The 12904-nt window shown below is 41.8% G+C and overlaps 1 protein-coding gene across 1 annotated transcript in view; it reads left to right on the top strand.

The window, feature by feature from the left end:
* The first annotated feature begins 275 nt into the window (after positions 1-275).
* Positions 276-12904, top strand: part of GUCA1C (guanylate cyclase activator 1C) — a 32697-nt gene continuing 20068 nt past the window's right edge. Inside the window, 2 exon segments of the mRNA XM_060098807.1 lie at positions 276-327; positions 330-475. Of these exon segments, the coding sequence (XP_059954790.1) occupies positions 276-327; positions 330-475 (198 nt within the window).

Genomic DNA, 12904 nt, shown 5'->3' with positions numbered 1-12904 from the left:
CTCTAAAATACTGTCTCTGTCCTTTACAGAAAACTCTATCTCTGAATGGCAGTAAGCAGCAATCCCATCAGCCAGTAAGTGACCTTGGTCTTAAAATTGTACAGGTAAATTAATCTCACTGGCTTTCTATTCTTATTTAGCCTATAGCCGTAAGAGGTTTAGAGTAGTTTCTAAGTGCATATGTTAACCTCAAGTTTTAGTGAAGGGTGAGGGACTAAATCCAGAAAGAACTTACATGAAAACAGCGGGAGAAAACATGTAGACTGTGAATCAGGATGGGGACTAGCAAATCTATAGCTGGTGGTGAGACAGCACCTCCTGCTAGAGACCCGTGTGGTACAGAAAACTTAAAATGCAGTATCCATCCGGCCTGCAAACACTGTGTGAGTGTAGGACATGCTTGCGTCTGCAAAGTCTAAACCAAAAAGCCAGTCAACATGTTGATCAAATCTGTAATACCGTTGACAAGAACAAAGTAAGAACTTTCACTTATCATTTGGCTATGATTCTCCATTTCCCCCTTTTTTCAGTGAAATAGCCTAAGGTAAATGTGTGTGTTCCGCTGAATGGGGAGGTCTTCAGAGAACCCACAGCTTGTAGGTGAGTCATTAAACACATTTAGCACTGCCGGCATGAAAATAATTGGGAACTAGCCTCTCTGCCCTTGGAAATGTTCTGCATGTAGGGAGTTATTTTAAAACCAAATTAAATCTTGGCATGGAATTCTAATGCTATCCTTTAAAGAAATCTAATAAGTGCAGATTGATTTACAAAGACTGTTTTCAAAGTATTTAATGCATTGGTGACATTTTATAGAAAAGCAAATTACAGGAATCTGCTTTTAAAAGTGTGATTGCATCTAGACTAGCAGATAAATCAATACAAATTAGCCAACATGCTCATACTCAAATCAAAAGTTAGAATGCTTCATAATCCTTTTCTTTTTTTCATATCTGACCAATTTATTTTGGGGAAAAACAAAATAATTTACAGTTTTAAATTCAGATAAATATTAGTTTCTAAAGATTGTTACTCAACTGTTGTCTTGAATTTACTCATTCCTGAGCTGCAGCACATTTTACTTCATGTCTAAAAAAACCATAAAAATGAGGAAAGGAAATATGGAATAGAAAAAAATAAGACAAAAAAGTAACAATCTGAAATACTAGGCTACTGTCTGCTTTTCCTTGTCCATTTCAGTTGTTTTACCTGTAGATCTGTATATTTCAAAATGTGCTGATGCCATCTAGAATAAAAGGGAAGGGGAAATACTACTGCTAGAAAAATAGATGACTTTAGAAGGCTGTGCATGGTAATAGAAGATAAAGAAGGGATAATTAATTCAGTACAGTTAAAACAACTGGCTGTCCATTAGGATGTATGGAATCTAATACAGCCTTTTGAGCCCTTAAGCCAAAAAAACCAGATGACTTAAAAGGAGGTAACATCCAGGAACTGGGGAAAATTAAACCTATGCAAAATGAACAGTTATTTTAATCCTTGTAGCAATGTCAGGAACATTTCTTTTAGGACATTACTGTCCTTTGTTCTTTGTTTTCAAATATGAATTAAGGACTGCCTGCTTATGACTGTTTCCCTCCTCAGAAATTTTTACTTAGTGTAGTTGCAAGCAAACCCGGCTCTGCCCTCGAGGAGCTTACAAATCAGTAGAAAAATGAGGCAGATTCTGCTTTTAACTCTGAAAAAGCTTTTGGATATGCTGTAGACTGAGTATTTATGTTCCCCTCTCAAATCATATGTTGAAATCCAGACCCCAATATGATGGTATTTGGAGGTGGGGGGTCTTGGGGGGGTGATTAGGTCATGAGGGCAGAGCATTCATGAATGGGATCAGTGCCTTTATAAGGAGGCCCCAGAGAGCTCCCTTGCCCCTTCCTCCATGTGAGGACACAATGAGAAGACGGTTGTCTATGGGAAATGCGTTGTCTATGGGCCCAGGAAATGGGCCCTCACCAGACACTGAATCTGCCTATGCCTTTGATCCTGGACTTCCCAGACTAAGAAATGTGAGAAATAAATGTGTTTAAGCCTTCCAGTCTATGGTATTTTTGTTGTAGCAGCTTGGACTAAACAGGACGACCCTGTGTGCACACTGGCATGTTGTCTCTCTTTGTCTCTGCCTGTGTATGTATCTCTCAGCTCTCTCTCCCTCTCTGTCATTCTCTGTGTCTCACTCATGTGGCAGCTGCTGACCCACTTTGCCTGCTGTGAGCGTCCCAATTTCACAGTGGAAGTATGTTGCTCTAGACAGCAGCTTCTCAGGCTCTGATGGTGCTATTTCTGAGAGTTTAGAAGATGAACTATCAAGTTCTTTAGTTATTCTCCAAAGGTGTTGATGTCACGTCCCAGGCCAGCAATTTTGTTGTTAGCCCAATGTTTGTGGAAGCACTGTGGGTGTCAGTGGTTCATATGCAAGAACAGGAACATGCTGTCGAGGAAGTAGGCACAGACAGTGTCCAAAGTGTCTGGGGCTTGTGTGCCACTGGAGTGAGAATCCTCTTAGTGACAGTCATGGGATGGCCAAACCCATCTCAGGAGCTCAACTGAAATGACTTGGAAGTCCTTCTCTTTATGATTTATCATAGAGATTTCATGTTTGCTTAGAGAGCAAGTAAACCTAGGCAGGCAGTGATGACTAATGCCACGAAAGGTGTGGAGATCTCAACATAAAATCAGGTCGTAAAATGAGAAGAGTAAGGATTGTTCATTATCAGGTGATAGCGAGAAATGATATGCAATTATGCACAGGAAAACAAAAAATCCACATGTTTAATTAGATCAATAAAACTATCAGCTGTCCAGAAACCTGGAGGATTTACTCTAAGAAGCTCCTCTGCAGTTTTACTATTCTGGATGGACATCATTCTAAAACACTTTCCTGCTTCCTCAACGTGCTGGTAAAACATTTTCTTGATATTAGAGTCATTAGTATGAACATTGGTTATTTCATTTATGAAATGCCTAGAAGCACCTATGCCTATTGAAGTTGCTGGAGCTAAGTTCCCTGATGTCAAAAACCCTGAAAGTATGCACTTTTGTTGTGTTTGCTCTTACTGTTTTTCTCTCCCTTTCCCTGCTATCAAACACACTTTACCCAGCTTTCTGATTGTTATAATACTAAAAAGCTTCCAATCTCTTTCTACTCTGCCATTTCTAAGTGGCTTCGGCTTGTACTCAAGTTAACCAAGACTATTAGAATAGTGCTTAAAGTAAATAGATTCCAAAATTTAGAGTATAAAGTTTATAACTATTCTTTGGCTAATCACACACATTTGCAGCCTGCTCTTTGGCACTCAGTAAAAACAGTTAAGGCTTTCTGAGCACTTGTGATGTGCCTACCCCTGTTCTAGGCACAGTACATAGACTAACACACTCAACATAATGATGATAATAAAACCTGCTTTACAATAGTGGCCATGATGTTAACACCCCAGACCTCCAGGGAAGGTAATTAAACAGGGCCCCAGGTGCATCGCTTTGAAATCCATCACTGCAGTTGAGCTGAGTCTGTGCCCAGGTTTAGAATATGACCAGTGATTGAGTGCAGCAGAAATAATAAGGTCAGCCCATTCCTAAGACAAGGGGACACCTCTGTCAGCTGGCTATGGCTCAAGGATTCCCTGGCGGCTTTGTTGAACCATAAGTTTCAGGAGTGTCAAGGACACTTCCACCCAACCTTCTCTTGCTCTCTTCACCTGGGTCAGATTAGCATCCTGGTCTGGCAGCTCATTCAACCTTCCCTGACTTCCTTCTTGTTTCCTTCCATACAGCGTTTTTCCAAATAAAATCCTTAAATTGGAATTGATAGGTCTAATATCCTGTGAGTGAGAGTCATGGAAAAACAGCCCAGAGAAAATGTAAGATGACATAACAAACCAGAAAAATAAGGCACTATCAGACACATGTTTCACAAGGGCCTGGTACAATCAAAAATAGAGATCAACCTACAGCATATGCTGAGAAATTTTGTAATTTTCATAAAAGGGGGGAGAATGGAAATCAAATTAGCACTGGGCTTTTTTAATTTTTTTTTCTTTTGTGGTACGCGGGCATCTCACTGTTGTGGCCTCTCCCGTTGCGGAGCACAGGCTCCGGACGTGCAAGCTCAGTGGCCATGGCTCACGGGCCCAGCCGCTCCGCGGCATGTGGGATCTTCCTGGACCGGGGCACGAACCCGTGTCTCCTGCATCGGCAGGCGGACTCTCAACCACTGCGCCACCAGGGAAGCCCCAAGCATTGAGCTTCTTAACACCTACACCAGAGACTAGAAGTAAATGGAGAAAAGCTTCCAAAATTTTGAGGGGGAAGGTATGAGGCCAAATCAAATGTGGGGGAAAAAAAACAACATTCAAGGACTGAAAAGTTTTACTTCACATTTATTTTTCCTTAGGAAGCTACTGGAGCAGGTGCTCCAGCGAAATGAGGGACTAGATCAACAAAGGGAGAAAATGAATCCAACATAGGAAAACATGTGGGCAGTCCAGGGTCATGGAGGAGGGCAGTGCAGATCAACAGCTATACAGAAAGCCCAGTGTGCAGCTCCTCTGATTGAAAGGAAGAAGGGGGACTCAGGGAGGAAAACCTGAAGAAATGACATTGATGGATTATCTACTATGTTTAAGGATTTCAAAAACAGTATTAATTCATTAACTGATATTTAACCAATCTGATGTGGTACATTGGAAAAAAGATACAAGGCTAGTAAGCACAAAGAAAACTATTGAATAGATTTAGAATGAAGCAATTACATTCTTTTATTATGAAAATTTTACACCTAAGTAGAATAATCGAGTAATCTTGCATAGACCCATCATCCATCTTCAACAGTTACCAAATTTTATCATTTTGTTTCATCTGTCCCCCTATATTTTTCCCAGGGTTTTTTCAAAGAAAAAAATTACTCAAACTTTGCAGGATTTCACCTGCAAATAATTCATTATTCACCTATTACCAATAAGGACACTTTTTAGCCGTAACTACTATGCCATTATCATACATGGCAAAGACAACAATGATTCCTAATGCCATCAAATACCTGGTCTATGGCAAATTTTCCTGATTGTCTCAAGCATACTTTTTAATTTTTCCTTGATTTGAGTTTGGATCCAAACAAGGTCCATACATGAAAGAAAACAGGGGGTTATGACTTTTAAGTCTGATTTTTCTATAATAGTAGTTTCCGACCTCCCTGCTCCATTTATGCTATTGAGTTAGTAGGAAAAGTGAGTCGTTGGTCCTGTAGAATATCCTACATTCTAGATTTAGTTGGTTGCTTTCTTGTGTCATCTAATTTACTTTCTATTCTTCGTATTACCCATAAACTGGTATTTAGCTGTTGAAGCTTAAATAGATTCAGATTCATTTGTTTGGCAAGAATACTTCATAAGCACATAATTACTGGTTGCCTTACTTTTTGTGGATTGTCCGTTAACTTCAGGAGGTGTCAGCACGATGAGGCAATTATTAACTCCATGTAAAATAAGGAAGTCAATAATTTTGGAATACCAATGAGCTATGCAGAGAAAAAAATTTACCAGAGTTGTTAAAATCAAACTCCTGACTTTTAGATTAATCTACAATTGTGAGAGTATGCAGGAGGAAGAGTGGTATGCTGGGAAATGTGTAACAACTTGCTTTCTGGGGGGAAATAGCCCTGATAACATTTGCTGGTTTCCATGGCATAAATACTCCCACCATGGCCAATTCCAAGCTAACAATCATTTAATAGTTGACTTGCAAATTTTCTGAAAATTTAACAATCAGCTCCTATCAGCAGGTAGAATAAGCTCCAGCACACCACTGGAATATGTATAGGAGTCACAGAGTTAAATACTTGTCACTTGCTATAACAGGAAGTAAAGTCTAAAATTGATCAATCAAGGCATAAGCAGAATAAGCATCTCAATTGCAAACATGTAAATAAAAGAAAAAATAGCCCCAAAGTTCAAAGTTTTAAATTATAAGACTTTTAGTTTAATTTTAGATATGTATGTGTATGATGTACATGATAAAAAATTAAAACTGATTTTTAAAAATTTTATAACAAAGAAATGGAAAAAATGATGGTAACATGAAAGATATTAGCAAATCTTTGTAGGTGAGGTCAGTGATGGAAATGGCTCTCCTCAAAAAAATAAGGTCTGTCTCTGTGCAAGGCACAACATAGATTCCTTCATTTCTACAACTAGGAATTGTCCATTCCATTATGGAAATCCTATGGACTTGAAGCTGAGGGTCTAGCCTGACCCAAACTTGGAAGTGAGTAACCTTGTCAAAACATGAAGTCCCCATTAAAAAGTACAACACGATGTTTTCTAGATTCCACATATATGCGTTAACATATGATATTTGTTTTTCTCTTTCTGACTTTCTTAGCATGGATACCAAGAGGGGAAGGGGGTGGTGGGATTGATTGGGAGATTCGGATTGACATATATACACTACTATGTATAAAATAGATAAGTAATGAGAACCAACTGTACAGCACAGGGAACTCCACTCAATGCTCTGAGGTGACCTAAATGGGAAGGAAATCCAAAAAAGAGGGGATATATGTATACGTATAGCTGATTCACTTTGCTGTACAGCAGAAACTAACAACATTGTAAAGCAACTATACTCCAATTTAAAAAAAAAGTACAACATGATGAAAGCGTGTGGCTCTCGCGATCAGTATTAAACCCACACAGGGTGAGACTGTGGGACTTGAAGTTAAGTGGGCTCCAAGGACTGATCAGGGCCACCTCCTCCCCCCACATTTACGCTATTGATTTGCTAGGGAAAATGAGTCATTGCCTAATGACTCACTGCCAAAGGAGAAGCTGATGAAAGGCCGATGAGCATTCGAGCTGGGTCTGGGCCAGCACCAATATTCCAAAAACAAGAAACACTGTGAAATTGTAGATGTTGTTGCTGGATACTGGTTCCTAAAAGGCAGTGAAAGTGGACATGGACTGCACTGTTCTCACCTAAGTATCCACATGCTTCACCTAGAGATGGATGCAAAATGCCCAGTTCCCTGGAAACTACTTCCTATACTAGACATGACCCCGCACCCTGGCCTCTATGCATCCAGGGTGCATGACACTGAACTTACTTCTGCTCTGCTGAAGTTCGGGCAGAGCCTGGCCATGAAGGAGCACCTAGTCCTGCTCTTCATCCTGTACTCCTGGCATTCCAGCCACACTGCTTGCTTCACACTACGCCTTCAGTTTGCCCTTCTTCATGTCTCTTTTTTTCTTTTTAAATGCAAGTGGTACATGAATTCATCCTCATGAAACAGCAGTGCAGAAACTGAATAATAAAAATGAAGAATTAATCATTCCCTGTAAACCCCGCACGCTTCCGCAGACTATGCACCTAGCACAGTGGCATAAAGTGGATGTTGAACAAATATATACTGAGTCATTAAACAAAATAATAAGGGAAGTAACAACTCCAGCACCCTATCTTTTATACATGGACTTCTTTCCTTTCCATTCCTCTCTCCTTCACTCCCCCTTTTCCCCATATTTATACCAAGGAAGGCTACTGTGTCTTCCAAATTTTAACCTAGTGCTGGAGTGGTTATCTCAAGAGAAATTTTTAAATGTGTTTTTTATTTGTGTAGCTGGTAAGAATTTCAGCTCACACACTCAGGCATTTTAAAAATGTAACTTTTGTTTTTCATAATAAAATTAATTTATATTTTGAGTCCCCATTTTACCAAAGAGATTTCTCCCTCCACTTCCCAGGGTTGCATATAAACCCCACGGGTGCATCTAAAACTCAAGGTATTAACACAGGTCAGAGGAGCATCCGTCCACACTGGTATTCATGAGTCAGAATCTCTCCTCATCTCCTGCTTCACTTAGAAGGCTGCTGTCTCCGCACGGCTAGGCCTCCTGAGTCAGATTCTCTCTCAGTTACTTTATGCTCCTAGGCTTGGAAGCCTGTTAGGCTGGCTCAGGGTTGTCTGACTAGATACTCCTTACAGACTTGCCTTCCAAGCTATGTTAGGTTCAGGGGAACTTGGTGAGTTTCTACCCAGTAAATCACAGGTGCTTCTGCTCTTACATCTGCCAGCCACACCTGGTGTGTCTCCTCCCCCCCACCCCCCCACCTCCAACTAGTCTTGACCCTCACAGAGCAGTGCCCCTAACCCACTGTCTTGTAATTCTCTTTTCTCTCCCTGTTCCACACTTCCCCAGCCTATGGAATTTTTATCTAGCATGAGAGTAGCCAGAAGAAACTGGCTCTAATTATGTGTTCTTCCAAATCTTTTGTTTGTGGCATAAACCTTATGCTGTGAATCCCAAATGGCTTAAACTATTGAAACTCAAGAGCTAAGAATGAACTCTCGATTTCTGCTTTTCTGTTACAATGACTTATCTCTCAGGCAATGAATGTCTTTACTGAATGTGGGAGGGCTGGATGATAGAAGGGATTACCAGGAGCGAAGTCACATCCTTGATACACAGTATTATTACCCCACTGCATTTGCAAAAATGTATTGAGCTCCTGGGAGGCACGGTGGAAGGAAGGTAGGCACAAAGATGATATAGGAATTGATCCCTGTCCTCAAAGGAGTTTACAATCTAGTGAGATGACCAATGCATCCTCAAAAAATAAAAGTTAGTAAATGAAGAGTCAAAGATTGAAAGAGGGAAAAGCATTGTACTGACTCTCTAGTTTCAAGGTTCCAGATGAGTCTTGGGTATTATAGGGCTGCTTTTAAAACCTGCCCAGTATTGTGAGTAATGGTCCAGCCTATGCCTAGACAGGCAAACTGGATGGAAGGGCCAGGGGAACTCTTCAATCCCATCCCAGCAGGGCAGGTAATAGAAAAATCACACTCAGATTTTGAAGGGGTGTGGGGATGGGGGTGAGCAGGTAGGTAGAAGATATGATTTTCTGTGCCCCCAAAGAGTTTACAGTCTAGTGGATAAAAGACATGTCGAGATTAAATGCCTTAAGAAGAAAATAAGGCAGTATACTGTAACAAACTATAGCAGGGTTGTGCTGTTCAAGGTACATCTACTGGGATCAGAAGATGCAATGAAAACTAAGTTGCCGAGTTAGGAAAGGCTTTCTGGAGAAGCTGAGGCATTTTGAGATCTTGAAAGAAGTTAAGAGATTGAATTATTACTAAGAAAAGTAACAGTTCCTGAACATTTATACCAGTCACTGTCTTAAACACTTTACATTTATTATAGAATCCTCAACAATAATGTAAAAGTAGGTACTATTTTGTGTGTGTGTGTGTGGTACGTGGGCCTCTCAACGCTGTGGCCTCTCCTGCCGTGGAGCACAGGCTCCGGACGCGCAGGCTCAGCAGCCATGGCTCACGGGCCCAGCCGCTCCACAGCACGTGGGATCCTCCCGGACCGGGGCACGAACCCGTGTCCCCTGCATCGGCAGGTGGACTCTCAACCACTGCGCCACCAGGGAAGCCCAAAGTAGGTACTATTTTTATCATTCCCATTTTACAGATGAGGACACTGAGGCACAGAGAGGTTAAGTAAATTGCCTAAAACTACACAGCAGAATTGGAATGCTGGCAGTCTGACTCCAGGGGCTTCATTCTAAATTGCTATGGTATTCCACCTTTAACAAAATAGTTGAGTATTTCAACAAAGAGAACAGCTCAAATTAAAGTACAAGGTAGGAGAGAGAAGGGTCAGTGGGGACCTAACTAAGGCAGAGGGTTACTGCTAGCGCATAACTTGGAAGCACACACTCTAGGCGCCTCACTTATATCTTTTGCTCCATGCAGACAACCAGTCTGTTGCTGGGACTACATTTATTCTTACATTGTGGCTGAGAAATGAGGCACTCAAAGAACCGAGATGCTAGGAGTGACTTGCCTGGAGAATCTCAAAGCAGAAAACCAGCCCTCGGTCCCTCTGGCTTCTGATCCACATTCTTGCTGCTGTAATAGGTGTGAAGGTCAATGCACAACCCTCAGGGCCACACCTAGGCATCTGGGGATGAAACCGTGGGTTAAATCCATTTCACCTGCCTTCACTAATCAAGGTCATTTTAAGATTTGCATGTCCTCCAAGCTGCACGTAGCCTAAATAATAAGATGTTTGCCCGAGTTGTTGTCCAGGAACTTGGAGTCAGCTGCGCCTAGTTCGAGCTGAGCCGATTAAGATGAGATAGGACCACCGACCATCCAACTGGGCATGCGCGAGTGTTGCTCAGTGACCTTTTGAACGTGCAGAGGCGCGTAGACTAGTTACGCCTGCGCAGAATGTTGATTACCGCACCTTTTCCCAATCAGCTTTCCCCACCTCTCCATGCTCCCCGTGCCTCAGACCACCCTGCTGCTTCATTCCTCATCCCATAAATACCCCCGCCCCTTGCCTCCTGAGCGGAGGGTTTGAGTTCTGTTTTTCTGTCTCTTCGTCTGGCTGCCTTGCCGCAAATATATAACTCTCTCTCTTTTTGCCTCAAATGTCGGTATCTCAGCATCTTGGCTTGCTGTGCTCAGGGCGAAACAAACCGTAAGTAGTGCTCTCCAAACAGTGCTATAGTCAGCTCTTAAACTGAATCCAGGGTTCTCTAAGAATAATCTTTTGTTAGGTATGTACCTGCAGCAGGGCAGGGATGAGGCCATTTCTAATAGGCAGAAGTGGGGTACCAGAAGTCTGATTACCGGTATAGAAGAAATGGTGGAAAATGGACCTAAAAGACTTGTCAGAAGCTTTGGCTCCTGTAAAACTCTGAGGGCTTACAAGGGAGGTAGAATAGTTTCTCTCAATTTGTGGGTTTGGAACTCAAACTCTTACCGAGTCCCAGCTCGTACAACTTGCTCGCTGCACGGCAGGCCAATAAATCAGGGGATAGTGTCAGGGCCAGAATAGAGACTTTTCGGAAAGCCAGCAGACCAAGAAGATGGCGGGCTAATGTCCTAAAGAGCTATCCTAATTCGGGGTAGAATTCAGGCCTCTCTTCTGCTAAGGAAAAAGCGGGATTGCAGACTTCTTAGAGCCACTTGGCCTTGAAGGAAAGCATCACATTTCTTTCTCTGCTTGCTCAGGTGGGCTGGATCACAGAGCTCCAGCAAAACATGCAAGTAGTTACTTTTACTTTACCACTCTTATCTCTGCTTATTCGAAAGGTTTCTAGGCTAAAGGTGAAGTTATCTACAAGTAATGTCTGTAACTAACCCAGGACTACGGGATGGGAACTTTCTTAAGGGGACTTAATGAGCTATTCGGACACAAGAAACATTTCTTGAACGCTTAACTTCTGACGTGAAGGGCTAAAGTAGTAAAATACATAGGCTAAAGAAGGAGAGAAACAGTTTCAATGTGGTGTTCTGTGCTTTCTGTTACAAAACCATAAATAGAGCGGTGGTTTGAGCCAGAAAACGTTGTCAACAAGGATGCGTTGGAACACTAGGATAAAACAAAACCGCCAACACAAATTCTCAGATTATTTAAATTAGCGACCTCAGACAAATCCTGGGAATCAAGCCTGAGGGAATGGTGAGGAATTTTTAGAAACATGGGTGATTAACCTGTTTACAGAAAGAAAAGTGAGAAGGGCAAGCTGTGGGATTTAATGATGACTACCATGTGATCGTTTACCCATAATATGTACACAAATCAAATCTTTGCTTTAACATATCAGAAGTCCTTGCTCTTTTTAAGGAGCCCTTCTGTGAATCTCTTAAATCACCGGCCAGTCACCGAAGGGCCAGTGGGGGCAGTACCTCGGGAAGAGTGGGATTGCTGGGCTCCTGGCCCAGCTCTGACCCTTACTGCTGTGGACAAGGCTCATGACTCCTTTGTGTCAAAGTCTGCAATCCCCAAACTGAGGCAAAACCTATACTGCCTACATTATCACTGAGCTCATGTGAAATAATGTTGGAGAAAACTTTGAAAATATGTGTAATAAACAGCCCACAAAGGGAGAGTATGTTTATCTGTAAAATGCAGGTACCACTGACCTCAGGCCCCAACAGAGATGAACTCTCCTTGTTATCAGCTGTAGTTATACTTATATACGACAAGACGTGCCTACACGTGCAGGGGTTGCTTTCCTGCAATTTCTTGTCTTTTATTGATCTGAGTGCCTCAGACGTTCACCTTGCTGGTTGGGGCAACACTGCCCCTATGTAACGCTTGTCAGTCACAGAACAAAATTACATGGGAATCATCCTAAGGGTTTTGACTGTCTTCTTAATCTAACCCAGGACACCTGAAAGGGAGCCCCAGCTCTACTTGACATTCAGAAGTGACCTTTGGTTACCTGGTTTCTTAGCTTCTCTTTGTGTGAGAGCCCTTAAAAATTGCAGTAGGCAACCTGGCTTTTTAACTTGTGTCATAATTGTTGCTGATGATGAACCCCGTGGCTGCCCTGTAGCCTGTAATACTGTATCTGGTTGTCTGGCCTACAGGGTGACTGCAATTACTGCTGCTATTCATAGGACACATATACTGGAAACAAATGATCATCTATTCGATTGTAAACAACTAGGCCAAAATCTCTGAATAAGGGTAAAGACCAAGGCTACTAACTTCAGAACTCCCAGTATAGACATTCTGAGGAAACATTTGTTGGTGATTAATAAAAATACCTCATTTGTTTAGCACTTTAGAATATACAAAGCATTTTCCCATATAGCACCAATTATTAACATTTTGGCTGAGTGTCTCAGGCTTTTACCTGTTAAAGATACCAACTCTACTTGCTGAGGTACAGTACATTTAAACTTAAGCTGTTGTAACTCATATTTTAACAAAATCTGTTGGAATTGTGGTTCTCAATTCTGGTTACATACTAGAGGTGCAACTGAGTAGAACCCTATGGGACCTTCCTGGGAGAGACCACCCCATGTTCTCTGCCTGCCTCTTGCTTACAGAAAACTTTAGCCTCTTAGGCCTTCCCCAGA

Source organism: Mesoplodon densirostris, chromosome 5 (assembly GCF_025265405.1).
Source record: "Mesoplodon densirostris isolate mMesDen1 chromosome 5, mMesDen1 primary haplotype, whole genome shotgun sequence".
Taxonomy (NCBI): domain Eukaryota; kingdom Metazoa; phylum Chordata; class Mammalia; order Artiodactyla; family Ziphiidae; genus Mesoplodon; species Mesoplodon densirostris.
The sequence above is the reverse complement of the archived record's forward strand: the minus strand, read 5'-3'. Positions and strand labels throughout refer to the sequence as shown.